Source organism: Dermacentor albipictus, unplaced genomic scaffold, assembly GCF_038994185.2.
Source record: "Dermacentor albipictus isolate Rhodes 1998 colony unplaced genomic scaffold, USDA_Dalb.pri_finalv2 scaffold_31, whole genome shotgun sequence".
Lineage (NCBI taxonomy): Eukaryota > Metazoa > Arthropoda > Arachnida > Ixodida > Ixodidae > Dermacentor > Dermacentor albipictus.
In genome coordinates, this window is record NW_027225585.1 from 1,009,523 (window position 1) to 1,036,751 (window position 27,229).

Sequence of the window (27,229 nt, forward strand, 5' to 3'; positions counted from 1 at the left end):
ATTATGGAAATAATATGCATAAACGTGCTTTGAAGGATACTGGGTCAAGAATGTCAACTATGTCGTTTGGTAGGTTATTCCAATGTTGAATGGCGTGTGGTAACGCGGAAGAATTGAAAGAATTTGTTCGGCCAAAGATACGCTGGAAACTGAGATGATTATGCAAACGCCGAGACGTACGAGATGGACGAGTGAGCAGCAGAGCAGACGGGCGCGTGCTATGGATTATCTTGTGAAATAGACAAAGCAATCCTATGGTTCTTCATGATTCAAAAGATGAGAGAGATAAAGATGACTTAATGCTAGTCACGCTAGAGTCGCGGTGATAATCTCTGACAATGAAGCGGGCGGCGCGGTTTTGGACCGATTCGAGAGACGCGATTAAGTAAGCTTGGCGAGTTGACCAGATAGGGGCTGCGAATTCCAGTTGTGGCCTTACGAAAGTCTGATAAGCGATTTGTCTGGTGAGGACAGGAGCATCACGGAGGTTGCGTCTAAGATAGCCGTGCGGACGTGAAGCTTTAGCAGTTATTTTTTCCATGTGCGCAGACCATGACAGGTTAGGTGTAAGGAGAATGCCGAGGTACTTGTATGAGTTGGTGCGTGTGGCGGGGTTCTTATCAAGTGAGTAATCGAAAGCGGAAAATGTCTTTTTGCGGGTGAATGTTATTAGTTTGCATTTATCAGTGTTTAGAGTCATTTGCCAAGAAGAGCACCAGTTAGTAATACGGTCAAGATCTCGTTGGAGAGCGACATGATTGGAAGGTGAGCAGATTTCACGATAGATCACGCAATCGTCTGCGAACAAGCGAATGGATGACGTTATTTCGGATGGCAGGTCGTTAATGTAGATCAGAAAAAGTAATGGTCCGAGTACGCTTCCTTGTGGTACACCAGATGTTACATCGCTGATACTGGAAATAAAGTTAGCGCTGACGGTGAATTGCTTACGGAATGACAAGGAATTTCTTATCCAAGATACTGTTAGGGAATTGATGTTTAAGCATGAGAGTTTAGCTATGAGACGGCAATGAGCAACGCGATCGAAAGCCTTAGCGAAGTCAATAAAAATGGAATCTGTTTGTATGCCCTTATCCATGTTTAGGAAAATATCCGCAGTCAATTCGAATAGTTGCGTTTCACATGATAGTCGTTTTCTAAAACCATGCTGATGTTTAAAGAAGAACTTGTTAGTTTCCAAGTGATTTGCTACGTTTGAAAAGATTATGTGTTCTAGTAACTTACCAGGAACGCTTGTTAGTGATATTGGGCGGTAAGTGTTAACAGCGCTTTTATCGCCACATTTAAAGAAAGGTATAACTTTACCAACCTTCCAGTCATACGGAACTTCCCCTGTTGAGAGGGACTGTTGAAACAAGCAGGAAAGGACTGTGCTAGAGGAGACTACAGTATATTTTAAGATATTTGAGTTTATACCGTCCATGCCATAAGAAGGTGACATCTTGAGGTTGTTGATCAGCTCAGCAACACCAGTGGTTGTTATATTGATGGGGGCCATGTATGTACAATCGAGTTTGATGGGTGTTGGTATATTTGAATTGTTTTCCTTTGTAAATACGGACCTGAAGTAATTGTTAAAGATAAATGCTGAAAGCTCTCGTGCAATCGGAAAGCCATAGCTATCAAGTAGTTGGGAAATGTCGGAATCTTTAACGGGAGAGATCGTTTTCCAAAATTTTTTGGATTGTTTTGAAGCAGTGATTGCAGATCGCAAGAGAAATACTTTTGCTTGGCTTGACGCAGGGCATTACAGTAGGCTGCATCACAAGACTTATGTTTGCTCCAAGACACAGGTGTGTTAACACAGAAGGGCAGCGGATTGGGCGAGTTGGTGTTGCATGGTAACAATAAAAATTCAAACAGCGCATAAACGACGGGACCAGAATGAGGAGGAGACAAACACGGCGCTGAACTTACAACTGATTTATTTGAAGTAGGAAATCGAACATTTATACGTACAAAACTGGGCACGCATGTGCCCGGTCAATACATCAATGATCACATACAAACTCCGCACAGCAAACATTCGCACGCGTTGTACCTGCCGAGTAATCTACCCTTTATGCAGCAATGCCATTTCTTTCACCGACAAGATTAAAGATGTTTTGCTAACGCAACTATTAGATTTTCTGGTGATATGAAATGCTTCAGCGACTTCTCTGTTAGTCTTGTCACTATGAAAAAATAACAATTTTGTATCGCCAAAAAAAGGTACGCATTTACAAATGCTGCAATGCTTAGCCAGGTTAGTGTCTTTTTTGTCTAATGAATTGGCATGCTCCATTAGTCTAATATTGATGCAACGGCCTGTCTGGCCTATGTAGTGAAAAACCTCTTGTGAACTACGCGTCTTGTCACTCTAAGCTTGTTAAATTCGGAATTGTAACAGGATGTATTGGTATGGCTGTTAAGAAATCGTGTACTCATCAAATGTCCAGTAGCCTGGTGGTCCAAGCCCAGAGATGCAGAGAGGCCGGTTTTCCAGATTCTGTAATTGTGGCTGGTGCTAATAAGATTATAAAAACGCTGAAGTGTTCGGAACAGCCCAAAGAAAGTGTCGCGGGAAAAAAGGTTGTTGTCATGCCTTATGAGCACGCTTTGTCACATCGTTTTAAGAGAGTAGGGGCCAAATATGGTGTGAGGGTCGTTTTTTCTGCTCCGATGAAGCTGGGTAAGTTAGGGGCAGCAGTTCAGAGGAAGCAGGAAGGCGTTAAACGGAATACTGCTTGCAAGGTAAATCATGTTAACAAGTACATCAGTTGTAAGAAGGGTGCTGTATACCAAATTCCTTTATCTTGTGGCCAAACTTACATAGGCCAGACAGGCCGTTGCATCAATATTAGACTAATGGAGCATGCCAATTCATTAGACAAAAAAGACACTAACCTGGCTAAGCATTGCAGCATTTGTAAATGCGTACCTTTTTTTGACGATACAAAATTGTTATTTTTTCATAGTGACAAGACTACCAGAGAAGTCGCTGAAGCATTTCATATCACCAGAAAATCTAATAGTTGCGTTAGCAAAACATCTTTAATCTTGTCGGTGAAAGAAATGGCATTGCTGCATAAAGGGTAGATTACTCGGCAGGTACAACGCGTGCGAATGTTTGCTGTGCGGAGTTTGTATGTGATCATTGATGTATTGACCGGGCGCATGCGTGCCCAGTTTTGTACGTATAAATGTTCGATTTCCTACTTCAAATAAATCAGTTGTAAGTTCAGCGCCGTGTTTGTCTCCTCCTCATTCTGGTCCCGTCGTTTATGCGCTGTTTGAATTTTTATTGTGTTAACACGTTTGGCCGTCCTGTAAAGACGCTTCTTTTTATTCTTTAGAGTAAGAAGAGCTTTAGTGAACCATTGTTTCGATGAGTTAACGTGAAATGAAACCTTTGGTATATGCGCATGTGCTAATTCCATTAACTTTTCTTTGTACAGGCACCAATTCTCGTTCACTGTCTGCTCAGAAAAAGTTGCTAAGAATGAGGGCGTGAAGCTTTCCATACCATTGTTAATAGCGCTGACATTTGCTCTTTTGTAATCAAATACTTGTTTAGTTTTCAGGTGACGGGAGCATGAAGGTGTATGAACTGTGAATTGTAACAACCGGTGGTCACTGAACCCATCCCTAAAAGTGATAGTGTTGACCCTCTCGGGCGCGGATGATAGAACAAGATCTAAAATATTATTGATATGAGTAGGCTGGTTTGTTAATTGCACAAGTGAAAAATCAAGTGTTAGTTGAACGAACTCACAAGATGCACGTGATTGGCCTCGCAAGTTTTGCCAGTCAATGTCTGGAAAGTTTAAGTCACCAAGAAGAAAAATATCAGCTTTGTTATATTTGGATCGAATAGACGTAATGTTATTGTATAATTCAGAAAGGAAATTGTAGGAGCTATCGGGTGGTCTGTAGCATACACCATAAATTGTTTTCGATTGGGGAAATGTTACGCTGACCCACAGAATTTCGAGACTGGATGACAGTGGCACAAGAAATGACGGGATATCTTTTTTTATGGCGAGCAATACCCCAACACCTTTTCTGTCATCCCTATCTCTGCGATAGATAGTGTAAACATCAGAATCGGGTAGAACTTCGCCATCCGTAATTTCAGAGCTGAGCCAAGTTTCCGTAAGTGCCAATACATCACATTCGCAGTCGTCTAAGTATGACGAAACTTCATTGTGTTTAGGTAGAATGCTACGAATCTTTGTTAATGATATAGATAAGTGCGAGGGCACGATAGGCTCGTGTAGTGAATGGGGTTTTTCTTAAAGGCACGTGTTCCCAGCCTAGGTCTTTGCTATCGGGGTAGGGGGATTACAGTGGCGGACGCTGCATCGTATGTGTACACGTTGTTATCGATTCTTAGTTTATCGAGGGTTAGCTTAAATTGCACGTTTTTGGTTTCTGTGAAGTCAATCAGTTTGCACCGAGCGATACGGGTTTGCAAAGAAAAATCCTCACGAACAGCATAATTAGTGTTCTTGAACTTGTGGCCTTTTTCTATTACGGGCTGTTTATCCTTAAAAAAGGCAAACTTGACTATGATCAGTCCATTCTTCTCATCGTTGTATTGACCGAGGCGATGTGCGCGGTCTATTTGAGCTGGATCGATAGTGATACCAAGGTGTTGGTTACATATGTCAATGATTTTCGATTCTGATGATGACCATGATTCGCTTTTGTGATCTACGATTCCAAAGAATAGCAAGTTGCAGCGGCAAAGTTTATTTTCTGTGTCTTCACAGCGCGATTGTATTGTTTTTAGCTGTGTGGAATTGCCTTTAGCTATATTCAGTGATTCGGGCGATGTATCATTGACCGAACTTTTCATTGAAACAATATCGACTTCTACAGCCCGGAGCCTAGTTGACACCCGCTGTGGTTGCTCACTGGCTATGGTGTTGGGCTGCTGAGCACGAGGTCGCGGGATCGAATCCCGGCCACGGCGGCCGCATTTCGATGGGGGCGAAATGCGAAAACACCCGTGTGCTTAGATTTAGGTGCACGTTAAAGAACCCCAGGTGGTCAAAATTTTTGGAGTCCTCCACTACGGCGTGCCTCATAATCAGAAAGTGGTTTTGGCACGTAAAACCCCAAATATTATTAATTATTATTATTAGCCTAGTTGACAACTGCTTTAGCTCGACATCAACTGACGCCTGCCAATTTTTTTAGTGCTCGCAGGTCATTACGAATCTCGTCCTGGCCGGATTCAATACGTTGCAAGGTTGCGAGAGCATTATCCAGCACATCTGGCCCTGGGTTTGATTCTATATCACCGGATAGAAGTAGGCGCAACCGACATATGCATAAAGAAAACAAGTTTTTGCCACGCTTCAGTGATGACATTAGCTCACTGGGGCACGACACCGCAAAAAGACATCGGTTGCTACTTTTCAGACAAGAACAGCGGTTCAAGTAACCAACCTGAAATGTGAGCACGGGTGAGCACTCCATGTCCGAAACAGTGTTGTGCCCCAGCATGGCGGATGCGGATGGTCGTTTAAATACGGTGCAGCCTATGCTGTCTGTCGAAGCAGTTGGCTTTGAAGATCCCGGTTGCCAGCAGATGAAATGAGTACCATCCAAGGCTGGCAGTTGCGTGCGATTCATGAAGGGGTCCAGTCGCTGTTTCCAGATAAATGGGCCAGTTGCGCACAGGGCAGCAGGCAACGCCAGAAGAAGGGACACCTGAAACGTGAGCACGGGTGAGCACTCTATGTCCGAAACGGTGTTGTGCCCCCATGGTGTGTCCCATCTGTAGCGTATCAGCCGGACGCCAGGGTGGAACAGACAACGTTTATTGATGCCATGCCCTTTTTATAGGGTGATGAACATGTGATCTGCCGACTGCTGCTTGCGTGGCCGATAAGCGATTATCATGAAAATGTAGTGTGACACGCGATATCAGTATACAACATTCCTTTCCCCTAAGATTCGTTACACAATTGCAAAATGTCTGGTTAGTCATCAATGCCATAACGTGCGATAGGCCGTCTAACGCGTGTTGATCTTCGCGTCTCGACCGGGTCTTGGGTAGCTTGGCCCGGTCTTGCCCCTGCGGCTGCTTCCGTGCTGACCGGCAGCTGTTGTGGTCGTCTGGCTGTAGGAGGCAGCCTGACGTGGTAGTCTGCACTTGAGACTGGATTGGCTTCGAGCCTCGTCCAGGCGCTCCTCAACTGGTTCCGGTGCCTGTGATGGCGTTCGCCGTTGTCCAGCTGGACGATGTACGACACCGGGCCTCGCACTGCCACAACCCTGGCCGCCTTCCACCTTGGACCTGGACAAAAGCTTTTAGCATAGACCGCGTCACCGACGTGGAACCTCTTAATCTCCGGTCGTTGCGGTTCCGGCATGTATTGCCGGTCCGGATGAAGTCTGTCCAAGGCTGTCCTCAGCCTTCGTCCGAACATCAATTCTGCCGGAGATTTCCCCGTGACCGAATGCGGCGTCGTGTGCTGTTTAAACAGGAACCGCGAAATCTTGCACTGCGTTGAACCTTGCTGTTGCTTCTTTAACGCTTCTTTAACTTCTCTTACCATTCTCTCCACCCTACCATTACTGGCGGGATTGTAAGGAGCAGTGAAAATAGCACGCACACCATTGCACTTTAAAAACGTTTGCAACTCCGAGCTAGTGAATGCTGTGCCATTATCCGAAACGATAACGTCTGGCAAACCGTGTGTCGCAAACATCTTCCTTAAGCTGGTGACGACAGCTGTAGCTTTCATGGATGACATGACTTCGACCTCAGCCCAGTTGCTGTACGCGTCTACCACGATTAAAAATACTTCTCCATTAACTGGTCCAGCGAAATCAATGTGTAGGCAACTCCAAGGTTGATCTGGCTTTGTCCAAAAATGCACTGGAACCTTGGGATCGCTTTGCTGGTTACTCTGACATGGCTGACAGTGTCGTACAAACTTTTCAATTTCGTGGTCCATTTTCGGCCACCACATGAGCCCTCTAGCTGACACTTTCATAGCACTCATCCCAGGGTGATTTGCATGTAGGAGTTGAAGCGCACTTTCTCTTGCTGCGTTAGGAATTACAACGCGATTCCCCCACAGTATGCAATCACGATGCAACGACAACTCCGTCTTCCTCACCTCGTAAGGTGCGAACTTGCTGTCCAGTTGTGTTGACGGCCAGCCACTAAGGATCCATTCCTTTACGATGGATAATACTTTGTCCTTCTTGATCAGCGCAGCGATGTCTGCCGCCTGCAGCGGTGCGCACTCGACCGCTTCCAACAGGAGCACGTCCCCAGGTGGCTGTGGCTCGTCTACGTCTTCCGGAGCTGGCAGACGACTGAGTGCGTCGGCGTTGGAGTTTTCTTGGCCTCGCCTGTATTGAAGGCTGTAGTTATACGCAGACAAACATAAAATCCAACGGAGCATTCTGGGCGACACAACTTCAGGCACCCTCTTGTCCGTGTTAAACAGACCCAGTAACGGCTTGTGGTCCGTTATGACCGTAAATTCTCGCCCAGCAAGGTACTGGTGGAACCGTTTCACGCCAAAGACAACAGCTAAGCCCTCTTTGTCAATCTGAGCATAGTTACGTTCACTGGCTCCAAGCGTCCGGGAAGCATACGCTATGGGCTGTTCCTTCCCATCAGTCGTACGATGGGCTAGCACTGCCCCCACTCCCACAGGAGATGCGTCGCAGCACAAAAAGGACGCTTGGTGTCATAGGGCACAAGTACAGAGTCGGAGCTAAGCAATTTTTTTAGTCTCTCAAACGCACGTTGGTGCTCACCTGTCCACTTCCATTCGTGGTCATGGTCGAGCAGTCGATAGAGGGGTTCTGCCACTTCAGTCTTGCCCTTGAGAAAACTGCTGTAAAAATTTAGTAACCCCAAGAACGCTTGCAGCTCCTTTTTGCTTGTGGGTGCGGGCGCTTTATGGATGGCGTCAGTCTTGCTTCGGCTCGGATGTATTCCCGTGGCGTCAATCCTGTGACCCAAGAATTCAATGCTCGGCTTGTTGAATTCGCGTTTGTCTTTGTTTACTCTTAACTGCGCATTCTGCAGACGCGATAGCACGGTTTCTAATGTCTCGGCGTGCTCTTCCGCGTTACGGCCAGAAATCAAGATATCATCAAGATAGGCTTTCACGCCGGGAATGCCTGCTAACAGCGTATCAATGACTCGTTGAAATACCCATGGCGCCACCGAAATTCCAAACGGCAGCCGTTTGACTTTGTACAGTCCCTTTATCGTGTTAACTGTGAGCACTTCAGCCGATTCGTCGTCTAGCGTTAGCTGTTGATAAGCTTGAGCTAGATCTAGCTTTGTAAAAAATTTGCTTGAGCCCAGAGCTGCGAGCATTTCAGCGGTAGTGGGCAAAGGATACCCGCTGCATTTAATAGCTTTGTTTACGGTGCTACGGTAGTCACCGCACAGGCGTAAAGTTCCGTCTTTTTTTTTACCACTACCAGTGGCGTGGCCCAGTTGGAGTACGCGACGGGTTCCCATACCCCTTGTTGCACCAAGCGATCCACTTCCTTGCCCACGTCGTCCTTGAGGGCCAGTGGAACTGGTCGACTTTTGAGAAACACTGGTTGAGCGTCGTCTTTCAGTTCGATGTGAATCGGTGGTCCGTTGAAGCCAGGAAGGTCCCTGCGAAACACCTCGGAAAATCGTGAGGGCACGTCTTCCTCGTTTACTTGCTCGATTCCCCGCAAGCGAATGCCTAACGGCCTAAACCAGTTTCGCCCAATCAGGCTGTTGCCTCGATTCTTTACTACCAACAATGGCAGCTTTGCCTTCCGGCCCTTGAATTCTACCAAGACAGTTGCTCGACCCAGCAGTGGTAACGCCTCCTTTGACCAGGTTACGAGAGTTGTTCCAGAATCTTGGAGTGGTATTTCACCCCGATTTCTCTCGATTACTCTAAATGTATCTTCACTCACAATTGAGCACGATGCTCCGGAATCAACCTCCATCGGGACTTCTTGTCCTTGTATCTGTACTTTAACCATAAACTTCTGTTCTTGCTCATTCACTTCGCAAAGTGAAAACAATGCACTCATTTCGTACACGCCCTTGCTCTTTTCAACTTTCCTCTTTTGCTCAGGCGTCTTCCGGGCCGCTCTACTTTCGTCTTTTGAACGACAAGCCCTCGCAATATGTCCAACCCTTTTGCATTTGAAGCATGCCGCTTTTCTAAATCTGCATAAATGCGGAGCGTGCTTACCGTTGCAACGGTAGCAACTAGATCCCTCTGCCGTGGCGTCTTGCTTCGTGCGGGTTGCTTGTATCATGCCCTGGCAGTCCTTCGCCTCGTCTCGGCCGTGCATCCGTATGTCTCGTTGTTGCTTGGCTGTCGCTTCTGCGGTCGCGGCCATGTCGCACGCAACGTTGAACGTAAGGTCGTGTTCTGCGAGAAGTCGCTGTTGAACTGCTTCGTTCTGGAGGCCGCATACGAAACGATCTCGCATCATGATGTCCAACGGGAGCTGCTCGTCGCCAAAACCGCAGTCTTCGGCTAGCTTCCGAAGCGCCGTGACGTAGTCCGCAACTGATTCCTCGACAGCCTGGTTTCTCTTGTAGAACAAAAACCTTGCGTATAGCTCTGAAGGCCTTGGATGCAGGTGCTTGCGAACCGCCGTCTTAATTTCCTCGTAGGTTGCTGTTGTCGGTCTTGCTGGCTTCACCAGAGTCACGATGAGCCCGTACGCTTCTTCGCCGCAACAACTCAGCAGGACGGCTCTTTTCTGTTCTTCTTTCGCTATCTTGTTAGCTTCGCAGAACATCTCTAGCCTCTCGACGTATTCGTCCCATGACGCGTTTGTGCCGAGATGATACTCGCCGATCCTGCCGACGGCCATCGCCGCCGCTTCCTCGTCGCCAACTGTAGCGTATCAGCCGGACGCCAGGGTGGAACAGACAACGTTTATTGATGCCATGCCCTTTTTATAGGGTGATGAACATTTGATCTGCTGACTGCTGCTTGCGTGGCCGATAAGCGATTATCATGAAAATGTAGTGTGACACGCGATATCAGTATACAACACCATCGCATCAAGAAAGCCGCAGGCTGGGCTGGTATAAAGGTCGTGTTCACTGCGCCTAACAAGTTGTGAAGGATGTGCAAAAAGAATAAACGAAAGCAGGAGAACACCTGGACTGTGCAATAAGCAACATGTAGCCAAACCTGTAGATTGCAGTACCAATGTAGTGTATTCCATTCCCACCTCTTGTGGCTGCACTTACATTGGGCAAACAGGACGCTGTATCAATGAACGTTTGCGTGAGCATGCGCACTGTGTCAAGATTAAGACTGGCAGTAATCTGGCTGTTCATTGTGTCAAGTGTGGCTGTTCTCCACTCCTTGACGACACACGTGTGTTGAAAAGGTACACCAATCAGATGGATGGATGGATGAAAAACTTTATTAGGGTCCTTTAGGGCGTGCACTAGCGCGCAGCGGGCCGCTCCCACGTCGGGACAGAGAGGCCGAGTCTCTCCGCCGCGTCGCGGGCCCGTTGGACAGCCCATAACTGTTCTTCGAGGTTGGGGCTGTGTAGGACCGCATCCCAACGTGAAGAAGTGTTGTTTTTATCCCTGTGTAACGCGGGACATCGCCAGAGCATGTGAGGTAAATTCGCTAAATCATTGCATAGTGCACATGCATTTGTTGTCTGAATTTCGGGGTACAGCTTGTGAAGAAGTAGGGGGTTTGGGTAAGCCCCCGTCTGTAGAAGCCTTAGTGTCAAAGCTTGAGGTCTATTGAGTTTGCAATGTGGGAGGGGGTAGATCCTCCGAGCCAAATAAAAGTGCTTAGTAATTTCGGTGTAGGAGGAAGGAGAGTCCCGATTGTCAGTAGCCCCAGCGTCACGCTGCCCGGTAGCTACGCGGTTGATGATCCCTCGCGCAGCTCCGTGTGCCGACTCGTTGAGGTTGGGCGGGGCACCCTCGATCTGTCCCATGTGGGCTGGAAACCAGATCAATGTGTGTGGCTTGATCTCCTTGCTTCCTAGTATCCTTAGGGCCAGCTCGGATACGGTCCCTTTGGCAAACGCCCTAACAGCTGATATGGAGTCACTGTAGATTGATGTCCTCTTGTCGTCCAATAAGGCCATCGCTATTGCAGCCTGCTCTGCGATCTCAGGGGACGTCGTCCGAATCGAGATTGCGTTTGTTATTTGCCTTTCATGATCTACGCTAACTACAGCGAAGGCCTGTCCGTCGGCGTAGCGCGCTGCGTCTACGAAACTGTTCTCCGAAGCCCGTTCACGAGCCTTTTCCAGGAGAGCCTTCGCGCGCGCCCGACGTCTTCCCACGTTGTGCTCTGGATGGTCGTTTCGTGGGATCGGGGCGACAATGATGCGGTCCCGCTGCTCTCGAGGGATGCTACAGAATTTTGTTTTGATTACTGTGGGGGGAACGCCCAGCTCCTGTAAGATGTGTCTTCCAGCTTGTGTGGTAGATAGCCTGACGAACTGGGCCCTCTCCTGTGCTTCCGCTATTTCCTCTAGCGTGTTATGCATGCCAAGTTGAAGTAAGCGTTCCGTGTGAGTGTATATGGGGAGGCCGAGAGCTCTCTTGATTGCCTTCCTGATTAATGCGTTGAGCTTATCCCGCTCCGATCTTTGCCAGTTGTGCATAGCCGCGACGTAAGTGAAATTACACATTACGAACGCATGTACCAATCTCACGAGGTTATCTTCTCCGAGGCCTTGCTGCCGGTTGGCCACTCTTCTGATTAGTCTGATGGCATTGTCCGTCTTCTGTCGCAGCACTGTCTGGTTGTTTGAACCATTCGACTCTACCATCATGCCGAGAATCCGGATAGCATCCACCCTCGGAATATATCCTCTGTCGTTTGTGTGCAGTTTTATGTCGCAATCGGCGAGTGGTTTCCACCCCTTTGGTTTCAGGCCTCTTCGCTTGGGTCGATAAAGTAGCAGTTCCGACTTGTGCGGTGAGCACCGAAGGCCCCTGGACTCAAGGTATCTCTCGGTAGCATCAATCGCCTCTTGCAGGGCCGTCTCTACCTGTCATTCACTACCTCCCGTACACCAGATGGTAACGTCGTCTGCATATATGGTATGACTGATACCGTCGATAGCAGAGAGTGTCCTGGATAGTCCAATCATGACGAGGTTAAAGAGGGTTGGGGATATGACTGCCCCTTGTGGCGTCCCCTTAGACCCCAGCTTGATCATGTCTGAAGTCAGGTCCCCGATCTTAAGGGTGGCTTCTCTGTTTGACAGGAAAGATCTCGTGTAGGAATGAAAGTGCTTCCCCAGGTTAAGACTGGAGATTGTGTTCAAAACGAACGAGTGATGAACGTTATCGAAGGCCTTTTCCAGATCTAGACCTAGTATGGCTCTCGTGTCCCGCGTATTACAGTCAATAATGTGATGCTTGATGAGCTTCATCGCGTCCTGCGTCGACAGTCCGACCCTGAAGCCGATCATGTTGTGCGGGTAAATGTCGTGGTCCTCCAGGTAGCGTGAAAGCCTGTTTAGGATTGCGTGCTCAGCAACCTTCCCCACGCACGATGTGAGCGAAATTGGGCGGAGGTTATCGAGGCTGGGCGGCTTGCCTGGCTTGGGGATGAGAATGGTGTTGGCCGATTTCCACATTTCCGGGACTTTACCGCTGCTCCATGTTTGGTTAATGATGTCCGTTAGGTATTCGATGGACTTTTCGTCCAGGTTCCGTAGAGCTTTGTTTGTGATCTTGTCCGGACCCGGAGCCGATCTGCCGTTGAGGGCATGGAGCGCCTGCCTGATCTCCTCAATCCCGAATTCTGCGTCGAGCTCAGAGTTGTCGGAGCCTTCGTAGTCAGGGGAAGGTGGTGTAGGGCCCGATGCGACTGATAGGTACTTCTTCACTAGTTTGGATAAAATTTCATTGCTCGAATATTCTCGCTTTGCTGTGTGTAGGGTGGACGACAATGTGTTGCGTTGGTTGGTTTTAGTGTTTGTCTCGTCGAGGAGATGCTTTAGGAGGTTCCAGGTGCCCCCGTTGCGCAGCTGCCCGTCGATCGAGTTACACACCTCATCCCATTGTTGTTTAGAAAGGGCTCTGCAGTGTTCCTCTATAGTTCTGTTGATTTCCGATATCTTTTTTCTTAGCCTACGGTTGAGCCGTTGTCCTTTCCACCTGGCGAGGAGCGACTGCTTCGCCTCCAACAGGTGAGCCAGACGGCTGTCCATCTTTTCCACTGGAAGATCGGTACAAACCTCTTTGGTAGTAGCTTTCATGTCTTGTCTAACCTGTACAACCCATTGTTCAAGGCTAGGCTTCTCCACACACTCCGTTCGCTCTTCCCTAATTTTGCGAAATTTGTCCCAGTCTGTGTACTGGAACATACGCTGTCTCTTCTGCTCGACTTGGAGGTGCGTGGTCAAGATATAATGGCCGCTACCAAAGTCTACCCCAAGGTTCGTCCACTTGACGGCTGCATTGCTCCTGACAAAGGTGAGATCTGGTGTCGTGTCACGGCTCGACGATGTTCCACATCTGGTGGGGAATGCTGGGTCCGTGACTAGCATCAAGTTTAGGTTTGTAGCCTCACGCCAGAGTTCCTCCCCCTTGTTAGTGTTATATGGGTAGCCCCAGGTGTGGTACGGCGCGTTGAAATCACCAGCTATGATCAAAGGGGAGTCGCACGCTAGTTGCGTGGCCTTGGTGATTAGGGCTTTGAAGCGTTGTCGTTGAGCTTTGGGACTACTGTAGACATTCAGGATGAATATACTTTCGCGGTTAGTTGGGCTAGGAATTATCTCTATCATCATGTATTCGACTGTACTTGCGGTCATGTTAAGGTCGTGAGTGATGTGGGTCAGCTTGTTGCTAATCAGTACGGCGATCCCCCGTCCTTCTTCGTGTTTTGCTACGGGCTTGTAGCCAGACAGTGTGACGTTAGATGTTAATGTTTCTTGTAAAACGATAACATTTGGCTTCTCTGCGTGTGAGCGAATATATTGTTGCAGGGGAGCCCTCTTGGGAAGGAAACCCCTGCAATTCCATTGCCACATCCTGAATGAGCTAGTTTGAGTGGCCATCGTATTGCTCTTGAGGTGCTGTGCTAACCTTTGGAGGGCCGATCGCCCCCGAGCTGTTACTAGTCGATGCTGTTGCTGGGAGTGTAGGAGCTTTAGGTACCAGCACAGGTGGTACAACGTTTTCTAAGAACGATTCAATTTTGCTGATCCGCTGATTAGTGCGCTCCTCCATGGACGCCATGTTGCTGTGGAAGAGCAAGAACTTTTCATTTATCTGCTTTATGCTGTCACTTAGAGCGGAGAGCAACTCGCGAATCTCCGATTTGGCTCTGCCTGGTGCTCTTTCTTGCTCGTTAGCGATTGCCCTCTTCTTAGCGGGCCTCTCTGTATCGATCATCTCAACCATGGGGACTTCCATTGGCTGAGGAGCTGCCGGTTGCTTATCCGAATCGCTCTTCTCAACCATGGGGACTTCCATTGGCTGGGGAGTGGCTGGCTGCTTGTCAGCCATGATGGGTTGACTGCCCTTCTTAATTTCGGCAATTTCTGTCATCAATCGAGCTATGGTGTTCTTCATCATCTCGTTTTCGCGCTCAAGTTGTGCTAGTCTGTTGTTACCTCTATCATGCTCTGGCGGTGAGCCCCGCGTTACCTTTTCCGGCGTTCCTCGAACTCGGTCGGCCCAGGTTGGGTAGCAGTCGGGTCGGCGATCCCTGGAGCAGGACCTCGAGCAGGACCTGAACCGGACTTGACTGCCTCGGCGCCAGGATCCGGAGTGACCCCTGGAGCGTGATCTGGTCCTGGTTCTGGAACAAGAGCGCCCTCTGGATCGAGAGCGACTCCGTGGGCTCCCTCTGGAGCCAGAGCGTCCCCTGGATCGGGAGCGCCCTCTAGGCTCTTGCGGTGGAAGTTGCTCGAAGTGATTCTTGATGTCGCTGCTATGTGGTGTTGACGAAGCCCCACTTGTTGAAGCTTCCACTGTCGCACTCTCCCATCGCCTCCTTCTGACGATGTATGGGATCTGGAATCTCTCCTTGCACGTTTTGTCCGCCGTAGGGTGTGGGCCTCCGCACAGCCCACACTTTGGCGTGCACTGGTGTTGATCGTCCGGATTGACTGCCCCACATCCTCTGCAGGTGGACTCTTCGGGAGTCGGGCAAACGTCGGCACGATGGTCGAGTTTGCCGCACGCGTAGCAAATATCAACTTGTTTGCGATAAAGAAAGCATTTCACAAGGACTGGGCCATAGCGTACGAAGTTCGGAACCTTGAGTCCGTCGAAAGCAATGATGATTGTGCCTGTGTTCTTAATTCTCTTGACCGCCAAGGCCAGCGGGTTTCTCTCGTTGATGATGTTACGTTCCAGGTCCGATGGACTGTCGTTGAGGTCGATGTGTCTGATTACCCCTTTACATGTGGTTTGGGGGGCGGCCTCGTATGCACTGACTTCAAACATTCTTCCAGCCACATGAATTGCCCTGATTCTTGTGTATTTTGAAGCGTTGTCTCGGTTGGGCGTGCTGGCCACCAGAATGTTTTGTAGTATGTTAGGACAAATGATGTCCGAGCTTATCTGCGTAGGGGTAAGACCCGCCGCTTCCACGATCGCCTTGCCGATCACGGTCGGTCCTGTCTTGGCAATATTCAGCCCTCCACGGGGCCGTATAGTAATTTTGGCATGTTCCTTGGGCATGGGAGGCATCCGTGACGCCCTGATGATTTTGCTCTTGAGCTTATCTCCATTTTCCTGAGTTCTGAATGAGGCGCCGGCGTTACGCCTATTCCCCCATATGCCGCCGCTAGGCCGGTTGACAGAGTCCGCCTTGGCGGACATACGCTTCGAAACTGCCGACTACCATCCAAATTCTGCTGAAAATTCTTCAGGAGGAAGATCCTGCCCTTCAACCGTCATCTGCATAGTTACTGAGATCTCAGAATTCTTGCTCCAGCTACACTTGGCGATGCCAATGGGCGCTACGCCGGGCTAGGCTTGTCGTTAGGGCCAGAAAGGCGGCGACGTAGTCCGAGCACAAAAACGTTCATAAAATGGAAGAGGCCACCCACCGGAGAAAATCCGATATCGATGTGTTCCTCTTCCCCTTAGACGTGCGTTGGTCACAACATGATGGAGATTAGAGGCGAAAATCTTGCCAAAATCATTCAAGAGAGCAGGAGCCGAGATGGAACCCTGGCGCTTGCGACCGTCGTCTTCTTCTTCTCTCCACCAATCAGATGGCCAGAGAAATCTTTGAGGCATTTTTAATGTGTCAATTAGGAGCCACCTGTGTTAGTTCCCCTTCCATAGCACTTTGTGATAAAGAACTTAAGTTCCTTAGAAGTTAAGCAGTTTGGCCTGTGTTCACCATGTTATGGTTTCTTTTATATTTTTTATATTGTTTAAGGTTATTGACGCATGCGCAGCAGTAGTCGACCGACGATGACTTGCCTTCCCCTCCCCTTCTTCTTTCACTCTCTTTATGCCTGTTGCAAATTGTATATATTTGCGCAGGCTACAATAAAGGTGTTGTTGGCAGTCAGCGCTCGTCCTGTGTCCTCCCTTGTCCATGTTTCTTTGGTGCTGTTTTATATATGAATGTACTGTGAAAGACCCTCTACGCCCGATGCCCAGTGACCCGGTGTCTGATGACTTAAACTGATAAGACGAAAATGAAACGATGTTGCTGGCGCAGATGTTAGCATGGTGAAGTGCCGTCTAACTTTAAGTGTACTTGAGATGAAAACCATCAGCTCAGACAAAGGTGCACTGAAGGGAGTGGGGGCATTTCGTGCACGCACAGCCGCACTGCCGGCTCAGCCATCTAAAGCATAGCCTTTGACATTTGTTTCAACTCGACGAGAGCCACCTCTGAAGCATGAATTAGGGCGCCACGTACAGCCCAAACAAAGCCAAGTTGCAGATTTTCCGTAGCCCAAATATAGCCACATAGTCAACATGCCCCTGTCAATGCCAAAATTTTTTTCTGTAGCCCAGCTTAGCTATATATAGCCAAACCTGGCAACACTGCTTTACGCACACCGAGACAGCGAGGGAGTTGCAAGAAAGTGTGAGGAGAGGGGAGCAGAGTTGCGAGGACAGGCGGGATCTTGGAAGCCACATGCCGACACTTGTGGGCAACGCGTGATGGCAGGGAGAGGGGAGAGGGGCACGAAACACATGGTTCGCCTCCAAGAAAGCTTGGGAAAACAGACTGCGTGCTCAAAGGGGTCAGAGGTCGTCGTTACTTTGCATCGCAGCGGCGGTTTTACGCCGTCCGTTTGCTGTAACCGATCGGCAGGGCTCAAAGACGTTCATTGTATGTGCGATTTTATACTATTGAAATCATGTATATTTTGACGGTCGCATGGCTCGGGTTTGTTTTAAGCGAAAGTTCGTCTTGGGGGCACAGGGGTCTTAAAAAACAGAAAATAGCAAAAAAAAAATGTGGGAACTGCTTGTTTCGGCACCTGTAATGCCTAATCTACACAGTGTCAAAACAACTTACCCAAAAACGCGCCCTAAGTGTCCGAAAAAAATCATTTTGTCAGCGCAGACAGTGAGAAACGACTGCAAAATCGTGCAGAAACATGAGCTCATGTAGCTATTTCTCGTCTTTCCTGCCACTGAGCGCTGCCATCTTGGTATCGTTCGAAAGCTCAAAGTTCTGTCTTTCAGTTCCCCGCATCATGGCTGACTATGGCCGCATAGAAAAAGCGCAAATGTAGAACAATCGGGGGGCCGGTCTGATGTAGCTTGCAATGCATGCAGCCCTCCTATTGGCTCCGCGCGCTGAGAGGAGCCTTCTGATTGGCTGCTGCTAGGCCTGGCAGAGGGTCACTTACAAAACCACTGATATGCCGTTTCTTTGTTCATCGTATTGCGAACATAGGCGTCAAAGCGACCTTCTCTAAAAAAAAAAAAGTTTGAAACCCAACACGCATCCCCGAAAAGTGAAGCGCAAGCCATCTCTACTTCCTATGGCAAGAAACAGGAGGCGGTTATTTCAAGGTTCAGACAAGCCGACAAGATCGCAACGTAGATAAGTCACTGCGTCGAGCTATCTCATACCGCATCGGCAATAACGCAGGAAGCTAACCATTTCCCTCTGTCCCTGCGTGTAGGTTTACTTTGGAGACCGCAGACAATGTGCCGATGCCTACACCCGTGCCTCTCGCACATACATAGGTTCGTGTTAGTCAATTCCAAATTATGTTATGAGCCTTACGTGCGCCAAATGTCTGCATCAGCGGAATAATTTTGCATTTTAATTATATTGTAATTATTATTTTTTCAGTTTTGAAGCTTCAAATTTTATATTTTCCCAGTTTCTTCTAGTTGATTTTGTTTTGTTTTTCTCAAATATAGAGTTTCTAAAGCCTCAAATTTTGGGATCAGCACTGTGTTCCTTACACATTCAATCCTTGTCATTCTTTTTTTTCGCTGAATGCAGGCGAGTATCAGAGTGCATAGAAACTGCAACATAAGTGTCTTGGGACACTTAAATTTCTTGAAATTCTGTAGAAATCACCAACAGAAATTCTTATTCTTAAAGCTGCAACTTTAGAATTTCATAATTTTGGCTAAAGTACAGATACAAACATCCAAGTGACAATTTGCAGTACTTGAACATCCAGGAACATCCCTGCTTCATTTTCGCTGTGTTGTTGCAGTACATTTTTTGCAAATCACATCCCAAACTTTTAACACAAAAACAATTTTTAGTTTTCATAAAAAAGTGCTAAAGATGAAGACGAAGGAGCACATACGACAGGACTGGCACTACTTCTAACTGGCGTTTATTACAAATGGTCATCTATTTATGCTCTGCACATCAGGTACATCATGCACTCATTATCCTACACACAGATTGAAATGAATCAGATTATACACAGGATTGTATGGTCATTCAGTTCAAGTGCCTAAATATCTCGAAAGAAACGTCACTTCTTTTTCTTGCAAAACCAAAGGTGTACAGCTGACGCACTTGTTACCTCCTTTCCTTATGAAATATGCCTCAACTATTTTTCTCTCTGTATTTGCGTTTCCTTTCCTCAGGAAGGTTGTGTCACCAAACATGGGTGTGCATGCGCGCTTTTTGCAGTGCTCAGCCAAGTGACTGCCGTATCCTTTTCTAACATCATTGTTGTGCTCTCAAGCCCTGTCATTGAAGCAGTGGCCGGTTTGTCCAATATAAACGCGTCCACAATCTAAGGGTATTTTATACACAACATCTGAAGTGCATTCGGTGTAATTAGCCCGGTGATTAGTATGACATTGCATTCATTTCTGGTGCTTCTTGTTTTGAATGTTACACACTGCTGACAATTTGCAAGGCGCTGAAAAAACTAGATTGACACTGTGTCAGTTTGCCACCTTCAAATTATGTGAAACTTTATGCAAGCAGTTTTTGTTTTTTCACTTTGGAATATACATAATTATTTTACTACAATTTCTGCCACATTTTTGCCATATTTTGTGGTCATGTATTGAGTGGGCTGTAAAATATCTTTAAGGGCCAGATAAAAAATGTGCTTGCTATCTTTCATTCCTTAGTCTTTTTGCTACATAAACATTCCTTGCAAATAATTTTTTATTTTGCCATTTATTTTCCATTGTGGCCTTAAACAATGGAAGTGAAATGTTAATTACCATATAAACTAATTGGCCTACAACAAAACTAATTACTTGTTTGAAATCAGCACAACAATCTTAACAAGACTGGGAAGTTTCATCAATATTGATAAAAAAATATCTCAGTGCCCTTCCACTCTAACGAAGGATGACCAGCGAAGCTGTGTATACTGGCCCCTTAATAGTAAACTGTACCTCCGACGTGGGTCGGGCTGGTATTGCACTATTTTCAGGATCGGCCCACTTTTGGGGAGTGCCTAGGGGCCCCTCACCAGGTCTGGCCATTTTGAGCTGACAAGTGCAGAGCATACATTGCTCGATAAAGATCGTGTCTGCGAAGTATTACATCGCTAAGCTCCACGCAATCATCTGAAATTTCAAACCGAACGCTGTTTTTTCTTCTCCTCCTGGCCGCCACACTCCAAGCAGGACGGTGACGTAGTCGTGCCCCTGTGCATACATAGTTGTGGCCGCAGTGTGTCGTCGCTCATGGTGACACGTGACTTCGAGAATTATTCAAGACATCTATTATCTGTGCGATCTCTTGCTTGAACTGACGAATTGAAGTTTAGAGAAATAATAAAACACACAAACGGAATGTCTGCATATTTTTTGTTTTACTTCGCACTGAAGCAAGAGAGATGTACTTCCGCTTCGTCTGCTTGTTCTCACAGTCATGCAGTCAGGTGTGTAGGTACCGAAACGATGCCATTTTCAACTGTGTTCCAGCACGTGATCATGCTCTGCGGTCCGCTTGTTCTGCCTCAGTATTCGTGTAGCACTGAATTATACCGCTAGTCATGTTTCCTTGCGCACAGCGTGCAAAATCGTGTGCTGCGTGAACGAGACAACAGCTCACGCAGGACGCTGTTGGCAGAAGTGCGTAGGGCCGAAAAAAAAAAAAAAAAGAATGAGAGAGGGGGGGGGGGGGTGTCTGTGATGTATGCGTCACACGATCCTCGAGGTCCAGTATGGGAGAAGGCAGGTAAGGAATTTCGCTTGCATAGGCTACACGGGGCGAGTGGATAGACTGTCTTGCTTGGCAGTGGAGCCCACCTGCTGAAATGATGGGTTCGCGGCACTAAAATGTTTCTATCTCGGCTATTAAGAGGCGATTTGAAAACATTTTGGGGCAGTGCGCTCCCTAGAGGACACATAACAACTTCCAGCATATAACCAAAATTTGCTATGGGGCCTGGTGAGTGCTTGACGCCTGCTTTACCTTCACCGTGGGTCGGCGCTGCATTGCACTATCTTTGGGATCGGCCCATGTAAGGGGGTTCTTTGCTTACCACAATGACAAGAATTTATTTGGACGGTAGAGGTATACAGCTTCGCTGTAAATGAAGATGAACATTACTTCAATAGCAGTGTCCCTCCTTAAGTGGGGCTGTTATATGTGGGCTCGACTGTATAATATCCGTCTGTTTTGGCTATGTCACTTGGCACCATCTGGCAACACTGCTCCATGGTGGTTTGCCTAATGAAACAGAAACCATTGATAGTATGTGCATGCAGTTTTGATATTCGTTAACCTCGATTGCTTCGAAATTTCAGATGTTTTAAATTCATGTTGAAGCGAAATATATTTGAAGCCACTCATCCGAGCATAACTGTTTTCAGAATCTGAAAACTGATGCAGCTACTTTCTTGTAATGAATTCCAGGCAACTTTGTGGTCTCGGGTGTTCTCAAGCCACTTTGTGTGCAAGGCTTTGGCCAACTCCCTTTTGCTCGCCTTGTAAGGCAGGGCTTCGGCAGTACCAGGGCAAGCAGAAATCACGACAACACATTGTAATAACAAGTACAACAACGTTTATTGCTCTGGAGGATTCACGTGGAAGCAGGCTAGTTCTGATCCACGACGTTTGCTGCAGTCGATGGTGGGGCAAACAAAAGCAGGGCATGACAAAGCATGGGAACAAGATGTTTACCTGAGGTTCTTTCTTCGTCGTGGCTCGCAGTCTTATCTCTCCGGTGTTCACCGGATGCATGGATGAATGCAATGAGCGTCTCCTTTAGAACGGGGTGGTGGGTTGCGCCACCAAGCTTTGTTATTATATTGCCTAATGTCCTACCTTGTTATGAACAGAAAACGGTGCTAAACAGCAGGACGAAAAATAACACAGACCACAGCACTGACTAACAGCCAAGTCTCTTTATTCTATCAGTCAGCATATATATATATATATAAATATATATACACTCTGCCTCCATCTCAAAGCAAAAAAGCAACAGAAGATTCAGCATGTGCAGGGGCAATAAATTGCAATCAATGAGATAGAAAAACTATCTCTTTCGGAAGGAGAGAAATGGAGGGGAGGCTTACTCACGCTTTGCCGTCGTTATGAATGTGAAAGGCTTCAGAAATAATACGTGCGTGGTCATCGCGGTATATTGACAAACAGGTCACATCTTTAAAAGATGCTTGCAGCCACATTGATTGCAGTGCAGTGACAATTGACTATCTGTAGCTTGTTGTGACTATCTGTGGTTAGTGCAGCGGTGGCGTAGAGGTAGAACACCCGCCTCGCGTCCAAGAGGTCCATGGTTCGAATCCCGGTGCCGGAAATTTTCCACCGGATATATATATATAAAAAAAAAATCAGCGTGTTGATAAAATTGCATAAACAGGCCTGGAGTGTGGCCTGATCCCGGTGACCACAACCGGTAACGCACTCCCTCACCAGAGCAGGATTGGCCACCCTGGTGCAGTACTTGGCCACAACCTCCTATATGAACACAACAATCAAACCCCGGCCCTCAGTCCCCAGCAGCTGCGAAGCAACTGACCACGGCGGTGGTCCGACCTGCAACGCAGCAGAGGGTGCAAAGAATCACTGGCTCCGAACAGGCCGCCATTGTAATATGAACCAGGCAACGTTTAACGCTAGAACGGTATCTAGTGAGGCGAGTCTAGCAGTGCTATTGGAGGAATTAGAGGGGAGTAAATGGGATATAATAGGGCTCAGTGAATTTAGGAGGACAAAAGAAGCATATACAGTGCTAAAAAGCAGGCACGTCCTATGCTACTGGGGTTTAGCGGAGAGACGAGAACTAGGAGTCGGATTCCTGATTAATAAGAATATAGCTGGTAACATACAGGAATTCTGTAGCATTAACGAGAGGGTGGCAGGTCTTGTTGTAAACTTATTAAGAGGTACAAAATAAAGATTGTACGGGTCTACGCCCCTACATCCAGTCATGACGACCAGGAAGTAAGCTTCTATGAAGATGTGGAATCGGCGATGGGTAGAGTGAAAACTAAATACACTATACTAATGGGCGACTTTAATGCCAAGGTAGGCAAGAAGCAGGCTGGAGACAAGGCAGTGCGGGAATATGGCATAGGCGCTAGGAATAGCAGGGGAGAGTTATTAGTGGAGTTTGCGGAACAGAATAATATGAGGATAATGAATACCTTCTTCCGCAAGCGGGATAGCCGAAAGTGGATGTGGAGGAGCCCGAACGGCGCGACTAGAAATGAAATAGACTTCATACTGTGCGCTAACCCTGGCATCATACAAGATGTGGACGTGCTCGGCAAGGTGCGCTGCAGTGACCACAGGATGGTGAGAACTCGAATTAGCCTAGACCTGAGGAGAGAACGGAAGAAACTGGTACATAAGAAGCCGATCAATGAGTTAGCGGTAAGAGGGAAAATAGAGGAATTCCAGATCAAGCTACAGAACAGGTATTCGGCTTGAACTCAGGAAGAGGACCTTAGTGTTGAAGCAAACGACAATCTTATGGGCATCATTAAGGAGTGCGCTATAGAAGTCGGTGGTAACGCCATTAGTTAGGATACCAGTAAACTATCGGAGGAGACGAAAGATCTGATCAAGAAACGCCAACGTATGCAAACCTCTAACACTACAGCTAGAATAGAACTGGCAGAACTTTCGAAGTTAATCAACAAGTGTAAGACAGCTTACATAAGGAAGTATAATATGGATAGAATTGAACATGCTCTCAGGAACGGAGGAAGCCTAAAAACAGTAAAGAAGAAACTAAGAATTGGCAAGAATCAGATGTATGAAGAGACAAAGCCGACAATATCATTACTAATATGGATGAGATAGTTCAAGTGGCTGAAGAGTTCTATAGAGATTTATACAGTACCAGTGGCACCCACGACAATAATGGAAGAGAAAATAACCTAGAGGAATTCGAAATCCCACAGGTAACACTGGAAGAAGTAGAGAAAGCCTTGGGAGATATGCAAAGGGGGAAGGCAGCTGGGGAGGATCAGGTAACAGCAGATTTGTTGAAGGATGGTGGGCAGATTGTTCTAGAGAAACTGGCCACCCTCTATACGCAATGCCTCATGACCTCGAGCGTACTGGAACCTTGGAAGAACGCTAACAAAATCCTAATCCATAAGAAAGGGGACGCCTAAGACTTCAAAAATTATAGACCGATCAGCTTAATGTCCGTTGCCTACAAACTATTTACTAAGGTAATCGCAAATAGAATCGGGAACACCTTAGACTTCTGTCAAGCAAAGGACCAGGCAGGATTCCGTAAAGGCTATTCAACAATAGATCATATTCACATTATCAATCAGGTGATAGAGAAATGTGCGGAATATAACCAACCCTTATATATAGCTTTCATTGATTACGAGAAAGCGTTTGATTCTGTCGAAATCTCAGCAGTCGTGGAGGCATTACGGAATCGGGGTGTAGCCGAGCCGTATCTAAAAATACTGAAAGATATCTATACCGGTTCCACAGCCACCGTAGTCCTCCATAAAGAAAGCAACAAAATCCCAATAAAGAAAGGCGTCAGGCAGGGAGATACAATCTCTCCAATGCTATTCACAGCGTGTTTACGGGAGGTATTCAGAGACCTGGATTGGGACGAATTGAGGATAAGAGTTAATGGAGAATAACTTAGTAATTTGCGATTCGCTGATGATATTGCCTTGCTTAGTAACTCAGGGGACCAATTGCAGTGCATGCTCACGGACCTGGAGAGGCAAAGCAGAAGGGTGGGTCTAAAGGTTAATCTGCAGAAAACTAAAGTAATGTTTTACAGCCTCTGAAGAGAACAGCAATCTACAATAGGTAGCGAGGCACTGGAAGTGGTAAGGTAATACATCTACTTAGGGCACGTAGTGACGGCGGATCCGGATCATGAAACGGAAATAATCAGAAGAATGAGAATTGGCTGGGGTGTGTTTGGCAGGCATTCTCAGATCATGAACAGCAGGTTGCCATTATCCCTCAAGATAAAAGTGTATAATAACTGTGTCTTACCACTCGTCACTTACGGGGCAGAAACCTGGAGGCTTACGAAAAGGGTTCTACTTAAATTGAGGACGATGCAGCGAGCTATGGAAAGAAGAATGATAGGTGTAACGTTAAGGGATAAGAAAAGAGCAGATTGGGTGAGGGAACAAACGCGAGGTAATGACATCCTAGTTAAAATCAAGAAAAAGAAATGGGCATGGGTTGGACATTTAATGAAAAGGGAAGATAACCGATGGTTATTAAGGGTTACGGACTGGATCCCAAGGGAAGGGAAGCGTAGCAAGGAGCGGCAGAAAGTTAGGTGGGCGGATGAGATTAAGAAGTTTGCAGGGACGGCATGGCCACAATTAGTACATGACCGGGGTTGTTGGAGAAGTATGGGAGAGGCCTTTGCCCTGCAGTGGGCGTAACCAGGCTGATGATGATGATGAGCTTGTTTTTGAACCTTGTTTGAGTCAAAAGCATGGCAGTTTGGTCGAGTTGGTATGTCATGACTGTTTTAGGCTTGTATCCAGCTCAGAAAGAGGAAAAAAGGAAGGAGGTAGGGGTGATCAAAGCGAACGGAAAACAGAGTGAGCGCTAGCTTTTTTGAGTATTCGCACATGCAGTCATTGATGCACCCCCCTGTTTGACCGATATAGAAACGCTTGCATGAAAGAGGAATCTTAAAAACCACACAGTCACAACAGCCAACAACAAACCTCTACCTGTGCTGCTTTAGTAAATCTAACTTATTTCGGGCAGTGAACAGCAATCTAATGCCGGCCCTGCTGATAACCATTTTGAGATTATATGCAACCTGGTGTACATATGGGATAACCGCAACCCTTTGCCGTGAGCGATTCTCACATTGAGCGGCTGCCGGTTGCTTTCTTTTAAGGCTTTCTGTGAGGCTTTCAGCGATGCTAGTTAAAAGCGGTAACGGGAAACCTGCCAGTTTCAGCCTAGCTGCTTGCAATGCGAAGCTTGCATCTACTTGGTGATCACAAGATTTGATGAGGGCTGTCTTCATGCAAGATCTTGCCATAGCGTGCTTAACTATCTTTAAATGCGCCGAGGAAAAAGGAAGAAGGCTCTTATGAGACCGAGGAGCGTAACCCCAACATGCATGGTTGCTTTAGAACGAGAGCTCCAAATCTAAGAAATGCAGTTTATTGGCTGACGGATGCTCTGTGGAACCTAAAAGGAACATAAAATTGTGTGGAACAAGTCAGATATTATAGCAGCAGCAGGCTGCGCATCAGAAGTATTAGTATTATAATATATTGAAAAGTCGTTGACGTATCGCATCACTTCTACAGTGCTTGTCTGGCTGAGCTTAGTTTTAAGATTGCAGTCATAGCTGGCCAATAAAATGTTAGTTAGAACAGGGGCAATACATGAACCGATGTACGCACCTTTCCTTTGTATAAAAAGCTTATCTTCCATGCAGATAAAAGTGGAAAGCATGTAAAACTTTAAGAGCTCTAAAAACCTGTCGACATTGATACCACATGCATTCTGAAACTTAAGAACACCCTGTTTGTCAATGCAGTGGCCAACTTCGATGCATATATCTTCTTGAGGCAAAGAGTAATACAAGTCTAATGTCCATGGAAAAGGCTCGGGCAGCCTTTGGACATTCTTCACAGAGGAAGGTTGAGACAGTACCTGGCGTCTTAATGAGGAAGTGTTCGTCGATGTTGAGGAGGCATAAAGCTTTTGCAGGAACACTCGCACTTGCTGTTGCCAGGAATTGACTATGGAGCATCCATCAGACAATAAGCTGCATTTCTTAGACTTGGAGCTCTCGTTCTCAAGCAACCATGCATGTTGGGGTTATGCTCGTCGGTCTCATAAAACCCGTATTCCTTTTTCCGCCGTGCACTCAAAGGTAGTTTAGTGCGGTATTGCAAGATATTGCATGAAGGTGGCCCCCATCATTTTTTTTTCCCTCTATTAATTAAGATCTTGAGACCATCAAGTAGATGCAAGCTTCGAATTGCAAGTACCCAGGGTGAAGCTCGCAGGTTTCCCGTTACCGGTTTTAATTAGCATTCCTGAAAGCCTCGCAACAACCCTTAAAAGAAAGCAATTGGCAGCCGCTCAATCTGAGAACTGCTCACGGCAAATGGTTGCAGTTATCCCATATGTAGAACAGGAGTGCGATCGCGCAAACAGCTCACTTTTTCGTTCATTCGGTTTGGCTGCTACGTCACAAAGTGGGCCGTCCGCAAGATTTGTGGTAACGGGAGGGAAAGCACAGCCAATAAAGGAGTGAGCTCAGCCCCAGAAGTTTGCGTCACTAATTTGGGCTTCAATTGGGGGCGATATACAGTGGAACCCCAATTATACAACTTTCTTGGGACCAT

At 47.0% G+C, this 27,229-nt stretch overlaps 2 protein-coding genes across 6 annotated transcripts in view; one reads left to right on the forward strand and one right to left on the reverse strand.

The window, feature by feature from the left end:
* LOC135909917 (zinc finger protein ZXDC-like) overlaps window positions 1–27,229 on the forward strand; it is a 358,875-nt gene that overhangs the window by 204,307 nt on the left and 127,339 nt on the right. The window lies entirely within an intron of this gene.
* Window positions 6,952–9,955, reverse strand: LOC135909916 (uncharacterized). 2 transcript variants are annotated; one of them, XM_070529803.1, is made up of 2 exons: window positions 8,464–9,955; window positions 6,952–7,988 (listed from the first exon to the last, which is right to left on the reverse strand). In XM_070529803.1, exons 1-2 carry the CDS (start codon window positions 9,862–9,864, stop codon window positions 7,983–7,985), a joined length of 1,407 nt encoding a protein of 468 aa, XP_070385904.1. In that variant the 5' UTR covers window positions 9,865–9,955; the 3' UTR covers window positions 6,952–7,982. The 2 variants fall into 2 exon arrangements, with proteins under 2 accessions (XP_070385904.1, XP_065297999.1); XM_065441927.2 differs by lacking the exon at window positions 6,952–7,988 and having other exon boundaries at window positions 8,481–8,653; window positions 9,231–9,954.